This window comes from Akanthomyces muscarius (genome assembly GCF_028009165.1).
Source record: "Akanthomyces muscarius strain Ve6 chromosome Unknown contig_16, whole genome shotgun sequence".
Taxonomy (NCBI): domain Eukaryota; kingdom Fungi; phylum Ascomycota; class Sordariomycetes; order Hypocreales; family Cordycipitaceae; genus Akanthomyces; species Akanthomyces muscarius.
Genome location: NW_026611617.1, coordinates 662,063 through 682,110, shown reverse-complemented (window position 1 = coordinate 682,110; position 20,048 = coordinate 662,063). Strand labels below are relative to the sequence as shown.

Genomic DNA, 20,048 nt, shown 5'->3' with positions numbered 1-20,048 from the left:
CTACACATGACTGATCAAAGCGGCATGCGTGCCATAACGAGGTCAGAGAGCTGGTCAAACATTCTTTGCCTGGTTCCGACAAAGCTCTTGTAGTCTTCTTCAGAGAGACCAAGCGGGATGCCAACGGAAGTGTGCTCTTCTGATCTCTGCAGCTGCGGGTAGACTTGGTCGACAAAGTCGGCCAGCGGCATGCCAAGAGAGCGGCCGTGGTCGCCCATGTAATCGTGGAGTTCGGCTGCGATCTGGTCAGCAACTAATCAAGCAGATGAGCGTGTAGCTTACTTTGAACAGCCGGGGCATTGATTTCGATAAACTTGCAGCTCTTGCCCTGGTTCTGGCGGCGGAGGCAGTCCATAAAGGCATGGAGCGCCGCCTTGGAGCACGAGTAGGCGGGCATGGTCACCGACGGCACAATGGACAGGTGCGTGCCGGTCACAATCAGCGCGGTGGGCGTCTGCTTCTTGAGGAGCACGGCGCTGAACTTGAGGGCCAGGTTGACGACGGAGGTAAAGTTGGTGTTGATTTCGTGGTGGAACGCATCGAGGTCAACCTCGGCGGGATTGGAGAGACGAACCATGCTCTGCATGCCTGAGTTGAGCAAAACACAGTCCAGGTGGGGATTTTCTTTTACAACTCTGTCGCTCTTTGTTAGTACGAGCAAATGGTGAGCTTCCTGGGGTCTTGCCGTTGGACAAAAGCGTCGAGGCCGTCTCTGTCGGTAACGTCGTATCTAATGGCGCTGGCCTTGGCAGCACCGTGCTTCTGGACGAAGGCGTCGAGTCTGTCCTGACGACGGCCAACTGCGATGACTTTGGCGCCCTCCTGGACAAACTTGTCGGCGAGGCCGGCGCCGATGCCAGAGGTGGCGCCAACAAGGAGAACATTCTTGTAAGAGAAGCTCATTTTGAGGGTGTTGTAGCTTAAATATAGTAAAAGAATGTAAATCAAAACTAATTGTGAAATTGTAGATGAGACCGAATGTTGATGGTGCGGTGTTGAACGCCGTTGTCTGTGGTCGAGGACCTTTATATAATGGCCATGCAGCACCCAGCATCATGCACCTCATAAGGCGCCGATTCAGCGACGCACACGCGTCCTCGAGCTAGATGGAACTTAACGTTAAATCCGGCTTTGAAATGTACCGCCTGAGATGCTCAATGTCATTGCATCAAGACCCGGCTCAGCGTCGTGGAACGGCCGCAGTGGAGCTCCGGATCGCTAACCCAGCTGGGCCAGATTCAGTGATGACAGCGGGCAAAGGCCCTGTAATCTGCCGAACCGCCCGTGAATTCTCCACCGACTCCGGAACGCTAACCTGACTAGCTCTAGCGGCCCATGCCTTGAATCTCCACTGCCTCGGACCTGGACAATGTTTGGCGCATCCTAACTCCGTATCAAAATGGTGCGTCGACAATTCGTCATGTTCCACGGCCATGATGCGCCAAGCTTCCTCCTCTCATCAAGAACAGCTACCAGATTGAGCTAGGCCAGATGGTCAACCGCGGACGCCCTTCCCGCGACTGCCTACCATGTAGGAAGCGCAAGCTACGCGTACGCCAAGCATCCGCCCCAAGCTGCGACTCATTTAACCATCGTTTTAGTGTGATCTCCGCCCCGATGGCTGCGGACAGTGTTCTCGGGCTGGAATTGCCTGTATCGGTTACCGCACACAAGAAGAGCTGCGCTTTCGCGACCAGACGCAATCGGTCAAGCACAAGGTCCAGTCTGTGCAGCGCCATGCCCAACCCGTATCCTACCGAAAGGTCAAGCTCGAGAATAACGCCCTCCTTCAAACTGTACATCTCGGTTGGGATGTGTTCGCCAAGCAGGATTTCTTTGCAAATTTCGTCTTTGGTCTCGCGAGGAGCTACGATGCTCTCGGCATCCTGTACCAAACCGCGAATCCACCAGACCATCTAGTCGCGAGCGTCGACGCCGCCAGCCTGGCTTTTTTCGCCCTCCGCCGGTTTTCGCCGCCTGCAGAAATCATCAAGCTTGCGACTGAGCGCTACGTGGCCGCGCTGCACCTCGTCAACGCGGCGCTTGCCGACCCCGCGGCCTCTTTGGCGGACGACACGCTGCAGTCGATACTGCTGCTCGACCTCTATGAGAAGCTCGTCAGTCGCAAGCTCGCATCGGCAGCCTCCCGGATGAAGCACATAAATGGCGCCATTTCGCTGATACGCGCGCGAGGCGAGGGTAACTTGCAGACGTACGTCGGCCGCCGCCTGACGCAGCGACTGTGCACCACGCTCGTCATCAGCTGTGCCATCTCCGGCATGCGGATACCAGATGAGATGGAGCGCCTGCGGATTGACCTAAGCCGGTATTTTAAAGTCGAAGAGGACCCCAAGTGGGCGCTGACAACGTTGAATCAGCGGATCATTAATTTCACGTCGGACGTGCAAACGGGCAAAATATCGTGTCTGAACCAGATACTGACGCGGGCTTTGGACTTTTACCAGTCGACGGTCGCGATGGAGAACGTCTTGCCCCCGTGCTGGTATCCCACTCGTGTCTCTGTCGGCGACGATGCTCTGGGCCAGCAGTTGACCGTGGCGGGGTCCTATGACGTCTACGAGAGCTTGTACTTTACGCAGGTCCGCAACGCCATTCGCACAGCTCAGCTCAATCTGCTCTTGATGATTGAGCGGTATTCCGCAGGCAAAGACACCACTCTCGCCGCCTCCATACGAAAATCGATTGGAATAAGGGCCCTTGCCATCTGCGACAGCCTCGCTCAATACTTGGTGTTGCGCAACAACCAGGGCGGCCTGTCGTGGGACTTGGACTCGCCCATGAAGCAGCTGGGCAGCTACACAATTTTCTTCCCGATGTATCTAGCCGTGCAGGCATCTCGCGACGCGCGCCTGGCCGAGTGGGCGCAGAATGTGCTTGGTTTGGTGGCGGATGTCGGTGGGCTAGCCATGGCCCAGAGGACGGCCGATGCGTTGAAGCAGAGCGTAAAGGTGCCGGTCTGGGATGTGTATATCATGTTGGGCAGTTATGCCATCACGGCGTGAGGCGTCGCATGACCAGCTAAGACGAAGCCGCTAGCCCCGCTGACTCACAGCCTCGCAGTTGTCACACACGGCAATCTCGCGAATTCTCGCAGCTCGTCAAGAAGAAAGGCCGTAGCAAATCAGCATGGAATACACGATTGAGCAGATAAAGCCCGACGAGGCTGGTGTGGAATTCTTTCTGAACAAGTACAAGCCGTTTCGACTACAGGCACTACAGACAGATCCGCAGTGTGAGTTGCTAGCTACCCTTGCAACCTATCGCGATCACCGTTGCTGATCTAATCGTAAAATTCAGTCTTTGGATCCACGTACGAGAAAGAAGTAGCCAAAGACGATGATTTCTGGCGACAGCGCGTTTCACGACCCATAGCCACGACCTTTGTCGCCGTCCTCACCCACGAGCGGCGGGTTGTTTCCTCTCTGACCCTTATCCGCGGCGGCCAGCCCTCGTCGCTGCTGGCCATGGCCGCCGGGCTGGTCCCCGAGGAGCGCGACAAGGACTCGGCGACGCTGCTGCACTGGGCCGTCAACGGCGTGTACACGGCGCCGGACGCGCGGCGCCAGGGCATCGCCAAGGCCGTGTTTGAGAAGGCGCTCGCCTTTTCGTTTGCGGCGGCCGAAATGGAGGGCAAATCGTGCCTGGTGTCGATATACGCGCGCGAAGAGAACGAGGTCGCGATCGGCATGTACCAGCGCATGGGGTTTGTCGACTTGAGCTATGTGGAGGCAGATGGGAATGCAGTGCTGTACATGTTTAAAGCGAGGGAAGAGGCCACAAGCACTGACAGCACTGAAAGCATATAAAAAGGTTCGTTGCAGCACGGGTCCGACACACAGTAATTGCTCTTATTCAACTAGACATACCACATTAAGCGGATATAGCGCGTGTGGATTTGTCCTCTATGTGCGTGGCCCTCCCCTCGGTCTCTCCAGCAACGCCAACCTTTTCGTCGTAGGCGATATCTTTCATCGCAGCATCCTGGGTACCGTAAAGGCCGATCTTGTACCAGGGTAGGTCGAACAGCCTATCCATACTTTCTAGGGAGCGCCCCGCGGTTTCAGGTACAGACAAGACAACCCAGATGCCACCTGCAACAAGAATGGCCGCATAGCACCAAAAGGTGTTGTTTGGGTTAATGCCGCCCTCGGATGGAGGCAACAGCATGTTTGGAGTAGCCCGGGTACTGCCGTACTGACAGAGAAAATGGAGTGTCATGGCAAATGACGTTGCAAAGGCGCGGACACGCAGGGGAAACAGCTCGGCCGTGAGGATGTAGGACATTGTGTTCCAGCCCAACGCCCAACCAATTCCAGAAATAAAAATCATGGCCGACGCCCCGCGCGCAGCCGATGAAGAGCTGTGCGGATTAGGCTGCGCGGTGAGAAAGGCAGCAATGTATATCATGGCAATGGCTTGGAGAGCGATGCCCCCGACAAGCGCACGCTTGCGACCAATGACTTCGACGAGGAACAGGGCGCATACAATGGCGGATATGAGCTTGACGATGCCAAAGAGGCAAGTCACGAGCAGGCCAGTCTCGGACCCGTGAATGCCGAGAATCTTGAACAGTTCGGGGGCGTAGAGGGTGATAGAGCCGGCACCAGACCACTGGGCGAGGACCTGGACCATGCTGGCAAGGTACAGACGGTAGAGATTGCTGCCGTTCAGGAAAAGTTCCCTGCAGGTGCCGAGCCAGGACGAGCTGACTTCTTCGAGCTCATGCTCGTGCGCCAGCTGAATGGCGGATATCTCGCGACGGACATAGTCCGATTCTGCGGGCTGCTGCCGAAGCCGCGCCATGACCACAATGGCCTCCTCATATTTCCCCATCTTCACTAAGAAGCGTGGAGACTCGTGCTGGAAGAGACTGAGGATGAGGATCAGGCTGGCAAAGAGGATGTGGACGCTGGTCGGCACCAGCCAGCGGGCGTGCGTCGCGTCGCCCACGTGGACGGCGCAGCCGTAGTTGGCAAAGTACGCCAGCACGATGCCAAGGTAGACGAAGCCGGAGAAGACGCAGGTGCAGAGGCCGCGGACGGGCGCGGGCGCAATCTCGGCGAGGTACACGGGTCCCACCACGGCCGTCTGCCCGACGCCCAGGCCCGCGATGAAGCGGCCCGCGTAGACGGCGCCGAGGCTGCCGCCGTTGGCCATGAAGATGGCGATGCCGACGATCCACACGACGCAGAGCTGCCGCGTCGCCCAAATGCGGCCGATTTTATCACAGATTAAAAAGGCGCTGCATGGCAGAGGTCAGTGAGGCACAAGGACCCAGGGTGCCAGATATCCACTTACATGAGTGCGCCGCCAACACAGCCAATCTGGACCATGGCCGACACGTTGGCCTTGATGTTGGCCTTTTCGACGGTGGAGTACTGGTCAAAGTGAATGTAGCGCTGAAAGTCTTTCGACTGGAACGCGCCCGAGATGAGGCCCTCGTCGATGCCGCGCGCGGCGCCCATGAGGCCAAAGGAGAAGACGGCGAACCATAGCCGCCAGTTGAAGACGCCCCTGGGCTCGCCGAGGTGGCTGAGCCTGAAGATGTTGACGGGCTTCTTGACAAAGCCCCCGGCCATGATGCAGTGTATGGTCCACGAGTGTATGTATAGTCACAGGCAATCAAGAGAGTAGGGCGCAAGTTGGAAACAGGTCATGTCGGTGCTGCTGGATCCATTGGTCTTATAGTTTGAGACACAAGCACCGACGTTGTACAGAGTGGTTTATTCCCCGTGTTCTGCCTGGACCGGATAGGGCAGCCTGGTTCTAGACAAGACTACCCCATGGGGTTGAATGGAGCCCAGGACCACAGCCACCAAGCCACAAAATTGGCATGGTCTTCCCGCGGGAGTGAGCCAACATCGTGGGAGGCACTGCCGAACAAGGGAGGTCGAAAATGGCCGGACACCTCCGAGCGGCATACGGGTAGACAATCAATAGCGGCCGCTTCAGCTGTGTGGCAAAAGGCGTGCCGGCCATTTTGGTTCCACGGACTTTTGAAGGTGATGACGGAGCTCAGCATGACCAATGATGGCGATGGATACTGTGAGGAATTGGTCTGTGATGGGTATGCAAAGGATACGTGGACAATTGCAAGCAGGCTTGATCCATTTCGTTGCAAGATTATATCATGTCAATAACTGCTGTGTAGATGTATAGAGTGATCCAGGAATGATGAGCTTGCAGAAGAGTCTTGAGCCATGACTTTGTCTATGTGAGGTTTATTGCAAAATCGATGGTTGTGATCTATGCGTAATACAGGACATTGCCTTCAAAAAGTCTCCTCGCCGTACGGACGCCGCTGACCTGCTCAATACTGACGCCGTTCTTCGTCAGGCTCTTCCTCACGTCCATTGTCATCACTCCTCGGCTGTGCTCGAGGCGGACCGTGTCCTCCTTTTCCGAGGTTGCCAGCATAAACCCGGAATCTGTCACCGGGCTAGGGGTGAACGGCACAGTGGCAAGACCGCGCGCCGATGCCATCCGTAGACGGTACGGGACAGTGTGCTCAATACACGCGGCGGCGGCGAGGCAGACACCACCAGTGAGCTGTAGACTGGGGTGCGGCTTGCCCATGCTGTATGCTCTGACCTTGAGGTCCGACTTGGACGTGTGGGAAGACATCAATATAGCCGCTTTGGGGGTCCCCCTTGTGTTTGATGCTTCCTCGACGGTGTGGGCGAGACCCATGCGTACGGCAGACTCGCAGCGGATGGCTTCGACGACCTGAGCTTGTAATTCCGCATTTTGCGCCACAACACCGGGGAGCGAGCTCACATCAATCAGGACAAATGGGTTTGCGCAGTCGACGATTGTCACCTCTGCCTTGAAACTCTCGAGGCCTTCGACCGCGCTGACCTCAATCTCTTCGGAGAGCCGGCCGGTGGGGAACATTTCGCCCGTCATGCTGCCTGCGGGCTCGACAAAGGCGACCTTGATCGGGGCACCGGGGGCGGCCACGCCTGGGATGTGACACTCGCCATCCTCCACCACCCGTCCATCCTCGTCAAGCTCAATCGTCTCGACTATGACTCTGTTTGTGTTTGTATTGAGAATGCGGACGTCTATAGTCCGGGCTCCGGCTTCGGCGCAGACGAGATTCTCCTGCACCGCAAATGGGCCGACGCCAGACACCATGTTGCCGCAGTTCCCAGACAGATCAATCTTTTCCTCGCCAACAGCCACCTGAACAAACGTGTAGTCAATGTCAATCTCGGAATGAGCCGAGGGAGCAATGACAGCAACCTTGGACGTGACGCTCGACCCACCACCGAGACCATCAATCTGCTTGGGGTCGGCGTAGCAGGATCCCATTGCCGCGACAATGGCCTGAGCCCAGTCGGATTGGGATTCCGGAAGGTTCGCGCGATGGATAAAGAGACCCTTGGAGGTACCGGCGCGCATCAGCACAGAAGGCATAGAGTGTAGGACACGCCGGGGAGCCATGGCTCTCGTATTGAGTACAATGGACGGGGTGTATATAGGCGTGCGTTTGAAGATTGGAACTTGCTCCAACAGGCCGGTGAGAGTCGTGAGCCGAGAGGTCATTCCTTGTGTATTATTGAACAGCCATCAGGATGCTAAGGTGTCGGATACCTCTGCGTGTTTTGTAGCATTGGCACTAGGGCTCGTGGATAGGTCATCTCGGATGCCCGGTGACTGGGTTCTGTTGTCATTTTCCCGGCACGAAGCCATGAAATTGTAATATTTTCGACGGGGTATGCCGCGCACCCGCGATACGCACCCTCTTCCCACGGGAGCTCACGGGAATCAATGGTGTGGAGTGGTTGACGCCACCGACCCGCCACCAACCCGCCGACGGCTACCAAATTCACGAATTCACCAGACGAGTAGCATTTGTGACTTGTAGCCGCTAGAATTGAAAGCTGTCGAGTGCGGCACCATTCAGGCCAAACAGCAAATCATCCGTCGACGCTGCTCCATACACCATGTCGGCCGGCCACGGCATCTCCTTGTCTCTGCTCGCCAGGCCGTAAACCCCGGAGTTGAGACTAGGACCGCCCTGCATATGTGACACGCCATCTTGGGCATCCGCGGCATTTCCAGAAAACTGGTACGCAAGGTCCATTCCGTGGGGTATGGCCTCTGGAGCCCGGACAAAGCTCTGGATGATGCCATCAATGTCTGACCACCCTACGGTCGGGGAAACCGCACCTTCGAACACACCGTGTGCAAAGCCCCGAAGCTGAGTAGGCGGGGCTGCTGGGTGCTGGAGTTCGGAAGTCTCTGGATTGCGCGGCCGGCTGTCAACCCTCTGGCTGCTTACCCGTGACATGTCCGGGAGGAGGGGTCCTGACATTCCGCGCGCGGCCAGGTCTTGCTTCCCGCTCCAGCCCGAAATCATCTCTGGACTTGGCTCTGGCACGCCGAGACGCTTCATGAGGCCCTGGATGATGTGCTGTGCTCGTTGAATGGCCTTGTTCGTCTCCTGGTTGCGGTTGAATATGGCAAGGCACGTCGCGAGGCTGTTGTATGCCTCTGAGTCGGCAGTTCTCTTGGCAGCAATGCGCACGTGAATCGTGGCCGCAACATAGCAAGCGTACGATATCAGGTACGGTGCCCGCGCAACTGCAAACGCGCAGTCATAGGCGCGTAATAGCATGACAATGTGGTCTGCAGCGGAAACACAGGTCATGAAGGACTTGACTGAAATATCTCGCAAGTTGCCATAAAGATGGCCGTCTGCAACAAAAGGGCGGTGGAGCAGGATGCGCAGAACGTTGTACATGGCACTTCTCGAATTAGTCTTGCCTTGACGTTGCCTGGGTTGACGTACTTGAGACTAAACACGTGTGGTGGCGTTGCCTTTAGGACATCCTCTGGGTCCATCTCCAGGTGCTTTGGTAGTGACGACTTCCACGCTTTCAGCTTGCTGTCGAGGTTCTCGAGAAGCTTTGAGAGCTCATTGGGGGATTTGTCAAACGTCCGCTCAGCATAGACGCCGCTTAGAATATCACCCATCACGACAGACAAGCGGCATAGCGCGGTAAATGTCGATACACTGTAAGCTGGCGTTCCCGGGTACTCGATACTCTGTAGGCTGAATGCCATAGGCCTCCAGTACTCGAACTCTTCGTACGTGTCGAGAAACTTGATAGGTACGAGCGTATCTGACTCCTTTAACGTTATGGGCCGTCCTTGGTAGAGACTCTGAATCTTGTCTACGACTGCGGAAATTAGAACCGTGACATATGCTCCCAGGGATTGTACCTACTGAATGCAGACCAAAAGACGCGCCTCCGAATTTCCAAGTCCTCGTCGGTAAACCTTCGTGTGCTTCTCCGGTCCTCCACATCTACGTGCATGCCCAGGTCAATGATCATGCGGATAGCCAGCCCCGCATATAGCCACGCAGCACTTCGCTCATCGCCCAAAGCAAACAGCGAGTTGGACATGATGAGCAGTGCCTGGATTGTTGTAATGTCGCTCCGGTCCAGTGCAGTCCCCAAAAGCTTACGGACACGCTCTCTATACTTCCATCCGGCAGTACGGACGTCCCTCGGGTCTCTTCTAACGTCGAGACGCGGGGAGAATTTCGACGCGCCAAAGTACAGCGCATTTAGCAACAACTTGGAGAAGTAGGGCCCGCTGCATGCCATGTCCCGCATAAAGGCTGGCCGGTACGTAATATTGAATGAGTGGTGCTGACGATTCCAGTGCAGGTTCAGGAGGTGCATGCCCAGGTCAGGGTCTACATCGTCAAAATCGAGCCTCCCGGTGTGAAAGTTGAACTCCTCGAGCTGGCGTTGGCGCGCGGCCTCGGCGACCAGGCCCTTTTCGACCCAGTCATCGGGAACACGCGGACGAGCTTCGCGTTCTGGTGCTTGCTCCTCATACAGGGTGCTGGTATGGCCGTGGTAGCTGGACACATTGTTGGAGGCGACGGTGACGCGTGAGACACTCGCACCCCGGCCGGGCTGGGGAAGGCCCTCACTCGAGTCGCCATCGACCCGCCTCTGGCCCATTTGTTCCACGGGGACGGCGCCGGTATCATCGGCGTCATCGTGGCCGCTTCTCTCGGTTGACAGCCTTTCGCGCGGTGGTGGCGTAGGCGTCTCACGACTAGCTGACGGCCTTGTCTTGACGGTTCGCCGGGGACGAGCTTTGGACCGCGTGGAGTGAGAGGAGGTGGCAGCGGCAGTAGCTCCCTTGGGTTCGGCCGACGGGTGCAACGGGACGTAAATGCAAACTTGCTCGTAGATTTTGCAATTAGCACAGATTGGCTGTTCATTATTGCACTTGATCTGATGTGGTATAGGATTGGTTGTCAGTATCGGTGATAAGGTCAGGCCTCCCGCGGAGGCAATCCTTGCGCACCCATGGCCGAGTCGGTCTCACCTTGCGTCTGCGACAAAAGGTACAGGCCTCGACTGCTCGTCTCCGTGGACGGCCAGAGATTGTGGTGCGGCCAGATGCCCGCGGCACCATCTGTTCTTCCGACATGTTGCCTAGAATGCTGGCAGGTGGATATGTTTTGGCTGTGCTGCAGCGGGTAGTATGTTACGCCTCACATAATTGAGATGTCTTGATGGAACAGCAGAGACGGCCACTTCTGATGAGTTGTTCATGGAACTCGGACGGGAAGTGTGCCGGGTCAACTGCCGTACTGGATGCTATCCGCGGGAGACGGCCAGACCCACATCACCAACTCACTCTGGGTACGGTGGCGTTGGCGCGAGTTTCGACGGAAACATGCCGCTGCAATATTTTTGAAGAGCTCGCAATCATCAAACAGCAATCATGCCATATAGTTTGAGTCTCGCGGTCGAAGGGCACAACATGCGCCCGGTGTTCTCCTCTGCAGCCACGCAGACTCCGCCGCACAATCGCCATGTCTCTCGCTCAGGCTGGTAGCCTTCTTGCAAGTCCATCTGAAGCTCGAGAGGCTGCCGCCAAGCCCACAACCAAGATCCAGCCGACGCCCTTGGTTTCCCTCATCTCGGGAGGTATTGCTGGCGGCGTCGAGGCTACAGTCACCGTGAGTAGCTGCCGATTCTCGCTGCCCACCCTCTAACCGCGTTGCAGTATCCGTTTGAGTTTGCAAAGACGAGAGCTCAGCTGCAGGCGTTTAAGTCCAGTTCCACGAACCCGTTTTCTGTCATCATTCAGACGGCTCGCCAGGATGGCATCCGCTCCATCTACACGGGCTGCTCGACACTCGTCCTGGGCACCACTTTCAAAGCCGGCGTTCGCTTTCTATCATTTGACTACATTAAAAACATGCTTGTGGACGACCATGGCCGCTTGTCCGCCAGCCGCGGCGTCCTGGCTGGCATGGTGGCCGGTGCTGTGGAGAGCATCGTCGCCGTCACACCAACGGAGCGTATCAAGATTGCGCTGTACGTCGTATCCGTCCTCGACCGCCCGGGCGCACCACTGACTTTTGCAGCATCGATGACGCCAAGAGCGGTCGCCGTCGCTTCAAGGGTGGCACCCATGCTGTCTCCCTCATGGTGCGTGAGAAGGGTGTCGGCGAGCTGTACCGCGGTCTCGCCTCGACGACGGTGAAGCAGTCTGCCACCTCTGCCGTTCGCATGGGCACCTACAACATGATAAAAGAGCTTTGCAAAAAGCACAACGTTCCGCAAAATACCGCCGCCACTTTTGTCTCGGGTGCCGTTGCGGGGGTTGTCACCGTCTATGCCACGCAGCCGTTTGACTCGATCAAGACCGTCGCCCAGGGTGTCGACGGCGCCTCGACTGGCGAGGCGTTTCGGCATATTCTCAACCAGCGTGGGATTCGTGGCTTTTGGAGCGGTAGTACCATGCGCCTAGGGCGGCTGATACTGAGCGGTGGCATTGTCTTTACGGTGTATGAGCAGGTAGTCGGTATCATGACCGGCGTCCATCTATGATGCAGCGTTTATAAAGTGCAGCGTTTATATAATGCAGCTTTCATGTATAGTGTACGGATTTTATCAAGCGGGAATACAAGGCGGGTAGATGGACACACATTTTACAACCTTCTTTTTAGCAGTACCACCGATTCCGCTGTGTTGGACTAGTGTAAATAGCACGTTCACTTAGCAGGCACCGCACGATCAGACTGCGTACTATATTAATTCGCTCATACTGTGCACAAGCTTGCTGAAGAGAAGTTTTCGGAATAAGAATGAAAAAGACCTTGGAAGATGGCAGATGACAATGCAGCAGCCAGTTATATAGCTGATCCCGCATCGCCACCGAGTGGATCGGTGAGTTAGCGCCGTTTCCCCGAACACAGCCGCCGAGAACCTCTCAGTCCGACTTCATTCCTCCACAAACCCGCCAACTTTCATTCACCTTGCGAAAGTAGGGTAGTTCTGAATCCGGATAGACTGATTATCGGTTTCTACGGCTTTCCCCGCTTCAACATACCGGACAGAGACATCACCCTCCGGCCCGATCTTTGGAAAACTTTTTGTCCACGACCCGTGAATAGCATCTCATTCGCTATGGCCTACGGAGCGGTCAAGACGACGCCCGATGCTGCCGCCCGGCCGGCTGGAAGCTCAGCGTCGCAGACTGATGATAACATCAACGGCAACGCCTCGCAAGCTCCCCAGGGATCCGATGCCGCCGACGAGCAAAGCACCACGTTCTGGAGCCGCACCAAGGCCTTTTACCAGAACAACATTGGCCTCTTTTTCGTCTTTCTCGCCCAAATATTTGCTTCCATTGTAAGAAAGCCTCCCTCTCACCACAGCACCCATGTACCAACACTCGCTGACCGGCACAGATGGCCATGACGACGCGGCTGCTGGAGACCGGCTTCGACACCAAGTTCCACGCGCTGCAAATCATCTTTGTCCGCATGACCGTCACAGCCGGCATTGGCTCCGCGTACATGTGGTACAAAAAGGTGCCCGACTTCCCGCTCGGCCCGCCGGGCGTCCGGGGCCTGCTGGTGCTGCGCGGCGCGGCGGGCACGATTGGTCTCTTTGGGCTGTACTGTAAGCCGACACCCCGCCCTCACGGTGCCATCTCGATGCTGACGTGATAAAGACTCGCTTTCATTCTTGGACATTGCAGACTCGACCGTCATAACGTTTCTCGTGCCCACGCTGACGAGCTTTGTCTGCTGGGTCGCCTTGCGGGTACGAACTCACCCCATCCCCGCTCCAACTGCAAAAACTGACGCTTCACGCAGGAACCATTCACCATTGTCGAAGGCATCGCGGGAATCATTGCCCTCACCGGCGTGCTCTTCATCGCCCGCCCCAGCTTCCTCTTCTCGCACCTCCCCTTCCACCATCCGCACAACGACACCGCCGTTCACGCCCTCGACGGCATCTTCAAGCCCGTGCCCGCCACGCCCGCCGAGCGCTCCTTTGCCGTCGTCCTCGCCGTGCTCGGCTCCTTTGCCGCCGCCACCGCCTACGCCACGATCCGCGTCATCGGCACGCGCGTCCACTCGCTCGTCAGCGTAAACTACTTTGCCGTCGCCTCCACCGTCTTCTCCTGCGCCGTCCTGCTGCTCCACCCGGACATTGGCTTCCAGACGCCGCAGAGCACCCCCCAGTGGCTGCTCCTCCTGTCCATCGGCCTCTCCGGCTTCCTGCTGCAGGTGCTCCTCACAGAGGGCCTGCAGCGGGAGCGTGCGGGCCGCGCGACCAACATGATTTACACGCAGCTCGTGACGGCGCTCGTCATTGAAAAGGTCGTCTGGGGCACCACGCCGCCGGTGGAGAGCTTCATCGGAAGCTTACTGATTGTTGGCGCGGCGATCTGGGTGGGCGTGCAGAAGAAGACGCCGGATGTGGAAAAGAAGCCTGCCCGGATCCCGGATGAGGAGACGAGCCTGCTTCGTGCCGAGGATTGACATTTATACGATAAAATACGAATTATAGTGGTTTATTGCTGGTTTGGAAACACCTGGAGCATCGTGAATGCATTGCCTATTCATTATATGTGAGATACATTGACAAATCAAAGTACTGTTATATTGCTAGAAATACAATCAACTTTTCTGGTCCGCTTGGGAAATGGGCGCCACTCTGGGCTTCAGGATGGGGCTGGTAGGCCGGCTCGTCATGAACTGCGATCTTGTTAGTGACTGAATTCAACCGCTGGGTCATTACTTACATTGCTGGCAGCACTCAACAAGGCAAGGAGAGAGCTCTGTACCACGTCTTCGTGGATACCGACACCCCACACCGTCTGCTTCATGCCGGTGGGCTTGCACTCGATATAAGAGGCGGCCTTTACGCTGCGACCCTCACCAATAGCGTGCTCCTTGTAGTCGTTGACATCAAAGTCGATGCCGACATCCTTGAGGGCCGCCGCCATGCTGGAGATGGGGCCGTTGCCCTTGCCGCGCAGCCTGTACTCCTTGCCGTCCAGGACAATAACGCCCTCAAAGATACGCATGGCGCTCTTGGTATCGGGCGTCTTGCCGTCGGCAGTCGCTGCCGCACCCTCGCTTCGGTCGGGCGTGATGCTGTAGTCGACGAGGCTGAGACGGGGGTTGTTGTTGAGAAAGTACGTCGACTCGAAGAGGTCGGTGATTTCGTTGGCCAGGAGCTCGCGGCCCAGCTCCTCGGCGCGACGCTGCACAACGTTGGAAAAGGCAACCTGGAAGCTGCGCGGGAGGTCGAGCTGCAGCTTGGTCTGTAAGATAAAGGCGCTGCCGCCCTTGCCCGACTGCGAGTTGATGCGGATAATGGCCTCGTAGTTGCGGCCAATGTCCTGGGGGTCCAGAGGCAGGTAGGGCATGGCGTCCCAGGGATCCTCGCTGGACAGACCGCGGGCCTGGCGGCTCTGGAAGCCCTTTTTGATGGCGTCCTGGTGGCTGCCGGAAAAGGCGGCGCAGACGAGGCTGCCGCCGTACGGCGCACGCTGGTGAACGGGAATCTTTGTGCAAGACTCGACCATGTCGATAACAGGGTTGAGGTTGGAAAAGTCAATCTCGGGCGTGACGCCTTGTGTGTAGAGGTTCAGGGCGAGGGTGACGAGGTCGACGTTGCCAGTGCGCTCTCCGTTGCCAAACAGACAGCCCTCGACGCGGTCGGCACCAGCCATCTGGCCGAGCTCGGCGGCGGCGACACTACAGCCGCGGTCATTGTGAGGATGCAGAGACACGCACACGCTGTCGCGGTCGCCAATGTTGTTGCAAAAGGACTCAATCAGGTCGGCGTAGATGTTGGGTGTCGCGAGCTCGACGGTTGCCGGCAGGTTGAAGATGATCTTGTCGTTGGTGTTGTTCGGGCCCCAGGCGGTCTTGACGGCCTGGCACACGCGCACGGCGTAGTCGGGGTCCGTGTCAGAGAAGCACTCGGGCGAGAATTCAAACTGCCAGTTGGTGCCGGCGGCGTCGGGGTTGTCCTTTGTCAGGGACCGGACGAGGGTGGCGCACTCGGCGGCCAGCGCGAGGGTCTGCTCCTCGGTGTAGCCAAAGACGACCTGACGGAAGCACGCGCTGGTGGCGAGGTAGATGTGGATGATGGCGTTTTTGGCGCCGCGGACGGACTCGACGGTGCGGCGGATGAGGTCGGGGCGGCACGGCGACAGGACCTGCAGGAAGACGTCGTCGGGGACGGCGCCGGGGGTCTCGATGAGGCGGCGGGTAAAGTCAAAGTCGATCTGCGAGGCAGAGGGGAAGGAGACTTCAATCTCCTTGTAGCCGAGGTCGCAGAGCATCTTGAAGTAGGCCCATTTCTCGTCGCCGTTCTGGGGGTGTTAGCTGGTGTTGGTGCTGGTGCTTCGGATTGCTGAACCTACCATGGGATCGGGCAGACTTTGGTTGCCATCACGAAGGCAGGAGCTGAAAATCGTTAGCGAGAGTGGTTTGCTTGGGTCGTTGAACATACGAAAGCCATCGAGGGGCCTTTTCAATAGTCTTGTCTGGCCATTGGCGGTTGGCCAATTTCACAGGCTAAAAGGTCAGCAATGAAGCAGCCTCCAGTCGAGTCCCAGCTTACCTTGAACGCCTTGTATTTTTTCGACGGTTCCTTGAGCCTGTGGAATCACAAAGTCAGCGAACCCGCGAGCTCCTCAATCGCACAAGTAGCTTCATCATCGTGGGGTCACAGCGTACATCGGCATCGTGGCGGGGCAGGCGATGGATGGGGGCGAAAACAGTATAGACAGTGGACTGGCGCGTTTCTCTCCCGTACGTGCGTGTGGCCAATCTCGAAAGTAATCTCGGCGGTAGAGGGCATATATGAAGGAAACTAATCAAGAGAAGATCCGGGCCGATGCATCAGACGGGTGAGAAAAACTTGGGAGTCACGGAGGTGGGGTATTCCAAGTGAAGCTTTGGAGGGGCATTTATGCAGGCGCTGATTGGTGGGCGCCGGTAGCCCGCTCCGAATACGGCCTACTGGTGAGAACTGCAGTGTCATGGCAGATCGCTGTCAACAACGCCCTGCGAGAGACACGATGAAAGGCTTGTTTTATTGTTTCGGCTGAGTGTCGGCTGAGTGGGATAATTATCTCCGTACTGGCGCCGTGGCGACGTCGCCGGACCGCATGATGTCATTGCATAGCATCTCCGGTTGGCATGGTACATATGGCACACAGTCAATAATGAATAGATAATTTCCAAAATGTCGGTCAACTAAATGGTCCGATTCGATCTTCAGACATTAATGGCCTGAGCAAAACGTCAGCAATGCTCCGTGCCGGTCCGCCTCCGGTGTCATCCCGCCGGCCTCCACACGGAGCTTTTACACAACTTTCTTTTCTTACGTCTCACTTAAAATCAAGCAAATCCGGCGAGTTCAATTGATCCTTGTTATCGCTTCTTGACATTGCCTTGGCCAAGTCCTACATTCGCCAGGTAACGGTACGGATTTGAGCTCATTGCCGTCCCGCGCCTCGCAATGTCAAGTGCACGTCACCGTACTGCGCGCCAAAAGCACGCCGATTTTGATGCATGCCCTTTGCGGCACAAGCTTCAACGATGCCTTGACAAAAGGCTTCGTCCCGCTATTGGTCTGCGGCAGATTATGTAACCGTAGCACAACATCGACACTGTAGGCATCGCCTCGTGTTCCTCCGCATCTCCCCCGGTCTGCGCCCAGGTTGCACGCATTCTGAACGACTGGTGTTGCGCTCATTCCCGTACTACCTGAGTAGTCGTACATGGCGTTGGCTTAGGCAGACAGAGTCGCCGCTCATCAGGCGGCATGGCGTGCACGTCTCGGGCTGTCGGTCGGAGTAGGCCGCTGGTGATAATACAACGCGGCGACCAATTGTGAGGGGCAAATCGTTCCAGGTCCGTCTATACAGCACATATTGGCTGATCAAGTTTACGGACGTCGCGGACTTGGCAGTACGCATGTGAGGTCTGAGTGGCAAGGCATGTGTCGCTGGCGAGGCTGACCCGGGCTGTCCACAGGAGCCGTCGAGAGCTCACAGCATCGGTGACTAAACACCGCATACTTCCGTGATGCGCGTACTGAAATGAACAGCCGAATTCATACCATAGGGCTGCACGTTGTATGCGCTAGACCTGTTTTTGCTGTCACATCGTGGACTTGCTATACAGCCATACGGTGGCATGACTCAGGCCCTTTTTAATTCAATCATTTTCGCCGCTTCAAAGGCAGTCGTCAACTCTGAATCATGCTAATCGTTGCCCAATGCGACCCGTCTCCAAACTGCATAAACGGCACTTGCGTCGCGCTGCAACTCTCTCATGCAATAACCCCAAAGCCACCCCCGCGTTCCTTGGCGCAACTTTCGGGGCCAGCAGACCTCTTATCGCTGGCCATGCTTCTTCTGCCGTGAGCTGATTTATTTATTTTGCGGGGTATTTCCATTCTTCGCTGGCACCCTCTCCTGATTGGACCTTATTTACGCTTCGTCTACGCGATTGGACGCAGCATCGTCATCGGCAATCTTGGACGGCACGGCCCCGAAGGCCGCGGGGCCCGACCTCCGGGACTTATAAGCCACATTCCGGGAGGTCACTTGACGGCCGGCCACAGCTCAGAAAAGCAATTGGGTAGCTTTTTAAAACAAGATGCACGCATTTACACTCTTCACTCAACTTGCATGTCTTTACTTCACAGCACTCGGGTCTCGTCTTAACGCCTGCAAGGCCACCAACGCTTCCATGCCCACCATTCTGCACAACGGCCGCGTCTTCATCGCGGCCGACGGCGCAACGCCGGACCACTTTGTCAACACCGTCGTCCTCGACGCGGGCACTGGCAAAATCACCCATGTCGGCAACGAATCCGACGCCGCCGTCGTCGCCGCTAAAGCTGCGCCCGGCGCCGTCCTCCACGACGCCCAGGGTCGCGTCGGGCTGCCCGGCTTCGTCGACGGCCACATGCACCTGCGCGACACGGGCACCTCGCTGCAGAAGCTCAACGTGCGCAGCTGCAAGAACCTCGGCGAGATCCAGGCCGCGGTGCGCGCCTGGGCGGCCCAGCACCCGGACCTGCCGCGGCTGCTGTGCTCGGGCTGGTTCCACCCGTCGACCGACGGCGACGAGCTCGCGACGCAGCTCGACGGGCTCGACGTGGCGGGCAAAGACCGCCCCGTGTACCTCGACGCCGACGACATGCACTCGTCGTGGCTCAACACGGCCGCGCTCGTGGAGGTGGGCGCCGCGGACATGCAGGATCCCCCCGGCGGGCACATCCGCCGCGGCGCCGACGGCAGGCCGAGCGGCATCATGGAGGAGGGCGCCGCGTCGACGATTGTCTGGCCGTTTCTCGCGGGCAAGCTGACGGCCGAGGAGAAGCAGCAGCACATCCAGGCCGCGTTTGACGCCTACGTCGGCGCCGGCTACACGGGCCTCGTCGAGATGGCCATGGGCGAGGACGACTGGGCGTCCATCCAGCGGTACCGCGAGGCGCACGGCGAGGTGCCCGTCTGGGTGGCCGCGCACTGGCTCGTCGCGCCCCAGAACTCGTCCGCGGAGACGCTGGCGCAGGTCGACCGCGCGATCGAGCTGCACCGACAGTTCAACAGCGCGACCAGCCCGCAGTGCCGCATCGCCGGCATCAAGATTGTGTGCGACGGCGTCGTCGACGCCTGCACCGCCGCGCTGCAGCAGCCGTATTCACACAACAACCAGACCGTGGCGCCCATGTGGACGCTCGACACGCTCGCGCCGGTGCTGCGGCGCGCCGACGCCGCAGGGCTGCAGATTGCGCTGCACGCCATCGGCGACGCGGCCATCAAGCTCGCGCTCGACGGGCTCGAGGCCGTCGGCAACCCGGCCGGCCGGCACCGCATCGAGCACCTCGAGACGACGGCGCCCGAGGACGTGCCGCGGCTCGGCGCGCTGGGCGTCACCGCGAGCGTGCAGGCCGTGCACCTCGACCCGGCGGGCATGACGGCGTGGGAGCGGCTGCTCGGCAAGGCGCGCTGCGGGCACGTGTTCCCCTACGCGGCGCTCGCGGCGCACGGCGCGCCGCTGGCGCTGGGCACCGACTCGCCGACGGCGCCGCTCGACGCGCTGGCGAATTTGTACATTGCGACGACGCGCCGCTCCGCGTTTGACAGGAACCTGACGACGCAGACGACGCCGCAGTACGCGCTGTCGCTGGCGGCGGCCGTGGCGGCGGCGACGCGCGGGTCGGCGCGGAGCTGCTTCGCCGAGAAGAGGGTCGGGCAGCTGAGGGCGGGCTGGGAGGCGAACCTGGTGCTGGTGAATATGGAGTGGAACGCGGACATGCTGCTGGATGCAAAGGTGGCGGAGACGTGGATCAAGGGGAAGAAGGTGTATGCGGCTGCGTGAGGTGCAGGGATATAAGGTGTATGCGGCTGCGTGAGATGCGGTGCAGGGGAATAAGTTGTATACGGCTACGTAGTGAGGCGAACGGGGATCAAGATGTATACTGCAAGGTGTTTACGGTTACAAAATGTTTCAGAGATTGTTGATTAGAATGGCCCTCTGTCTAGTAGCGATGATTGACGAGAAATGAGAGACGAGAGCGAGAAGGGTCCATAGGGATAGATGGTGTCTGAACGCGGCCAATAGATAACAGTGGAGGTGTATCGACAGGTTGTATAGGATATATGAGGAATAGATTACATGCAGTTAAACCCCCTTGATAATGGAGCAG

General features: G+C 57.9%; 10 protein-coding genes across 10 annotated transcripts; 5 read left to right on the top strand and 5 right to left on the bottom strand.

Annotated features, from left to right (window-relative positions):
• Positions 1 to 14: 14 nt before the first annotated feature.
• LMH87_008266 (uncharacterized protein) lies at positions 15 to 903 on the bottom strand (the record flags this gene model as incomplete). The annotated part of the gene is made up of 3 exons (XM_056196387.1): positions 15 to 235; positions 283 to 635; positions 686 to 903. 3 exons carry the CDS (start codon positions 901 to 903, stop codon positions 15 to 17), a joined length of 792 nt encoding a protein of 263 aa, XP_056057360.1.
• Positions 904 to 1,491: 588 nt separating this feature from the next.
• On the top strand, positions 1,492 to 3,023 carry LMH87_008265 (uncharacterized protein; the record flags this gene model as incomplete). Its single annotated transcript, XM_056196376.1, has 2 exons — positions 1,492 to 1,551; positions 1,602 to 3,023. 2 exons carry the CDS (start codon positions 1,492 to 1,494, stop codon positions 3,021 to 3,023), a joined length of 1,482 nt encoding a protein of 493 aa, XP_056057359.1.
• Positions 3,024 to 3,147: 124 nt separating this feature from the next.
• Positions 3,148 to 3,827, top strand: LMH87_008264 (uncharacterized protein; the record flags this gene model as incomplete). The annotated part of the gene is made up of 2 exons (XM_056196365.1): positions 3,148 to 3,253; positions 3,319 to 3,827. 2 exons carry the CDS (start codon positions 3,148 to 3,150, stop codon positions 3,825 to 3,827), a joined length of 615 nt encoding a protein of 204 aa, XP_056057358.1.
• A 64-nt stretch (positions 3,828 to 3,891) lies between these two features.
• LMH87_008263 (uncharacterized protein) lies at positions 3,892 to 5,600 on the bottom strand (the record flags this gene model as incomplete). Its single annotated transcript, XM_056196354.1, has 2 exons — positions 3,892 to 5,263; positions 5,320 to 5,600. The coding sequence occupies 2 exons, from the start codon at positions 5,598 to 5,600 to the stop codon at positions 3,892 to 3,894; spliced, it is 1,653 nt and encodes a 550-aa protein (XP_056057357.1).
• A 667-nt stretch (positions 5,601 to 6,267) lies between these two features.
• On the bottom strand, positions 6,268 to 7,569 carry LMH87_008262 (uncharacterized protein; the record flags this gene model as incomplete). Its single annotated transcript, XM_056196343.1, has 1 exon — positions 6,268 to 7,569. One exon carries the CDS (start codon positions 7,567 to 7,569, stop codon positions 6,268 to 6,270), a length of 1,302 nt encoding a protein of 433 aa, XP_056057356.1.
• Positions 7,570 to 7,894: 325 nt separating this feature from the next.
• On the bottom strand, positions 7,895 to 10,485 carry LMH87_008261 (uncharacterized protein; the record flags this gene model as incomplete). The annotated part of the gene is made up of 4 exons (XM_056196330.1): positions 7,895 to 8,774; positions 8,819 to 9,209; positions 9,257 to 10,286; positions 10,381 to 10,485. The coding sequence occupies 4 exons, from the start codon at positions 10,483 to 10,485 to the stop codon at positions 7,895 to 7,897; spliced, it is 2,406 nt and encodes an 801-aa protein (XP_056057355.1).
• Positions 10,486 to 10,873: 388 nt separating this feature from the next.
• LMH87_008260 (uncharacterized protein) lies at positions 10,874 to 11,897 on the top strand (the record flags this gene model as incomplete). The annotated part of the gene is made up of 3 exons (XM_056196319.1): positions 10,874 to 11,020; positions 11,068 to 11,381; positions 11,432 to 11,897. The coding sequence occupies 3 exons, from the start codon at positions 10,874 to 10,876 to the stop codon at positions 11,895 to 11,897; spliced, it is 927 nt and encodes a 308-aa protein (XP_056057354.1).
• A 579-nt stretch (positions 11,898 to 12,476) lies between these two features.
• LMH87_008259 (uncharacterized protein) lies at positions 12,477 to 13,843 on the top strand (the record flags this gene model as incomplete). The annotated part of the gene is made up of 4 exons (XM_056196308.1): positions 12,477 to 12,701; positions 12,761 to 12,974; positions 13,027 to 13,118; positions 13,172 to 13,843. The coding sequence occupies 4 exons, from the start codon at positions 12,477 to 12,479 to the stop codon at positions 13,841 to 13,843; spliced, it is 1,203 nt and encodes a 400-aa protein (XP_056057353.1).
• Positions 13,844 to 13,981: 138 nt separating this feature from the next.
• LMH87_008258 (uncharacterized protein) lies at positions 13,982 to 16,065 on the bottom strand (the record flags this gene model as incomplete). Its single annotated transcript, XM_056196297.1, has 6 exons — positions 13,982 to 14,059; positions 14,107 to 15,690; positions 15,742 to 15,784; positions 15,831 to 15,895; positions 15,942 to 15,978; positions 16,058 to 16,065. The coding sequence occupies 6 exons, from the start codon at positions 16,063 to 16,065 to the stop codon at positions 13,982 to 13,984; spliced, it is 1,815 nt and encodes a 604-aa protein (XP_056057352.1).
• Positions 16,066 to 17,989: 1,924 nt separating this feature from the next.
• On the top strand, positions 17,990 to 19,720 carry LMH87_008257 (uncharacterized protein; the record flags this gene model as incomplete). Its single annotated transcript, XM_056196286.1, has 1 exon — positions 17,990 to 19,720. The coding sequence occupies one exon, from the start codon at positions 17,990 to 17,992 to the stop codon at positions 19,718 to 19,720; it is 1,731 nt and encodes a 576-aa protein (XP_056057351.1).
• Between the last annotated feature and the right edge of the window lie 328 nt (positions 19,721 to 20,048).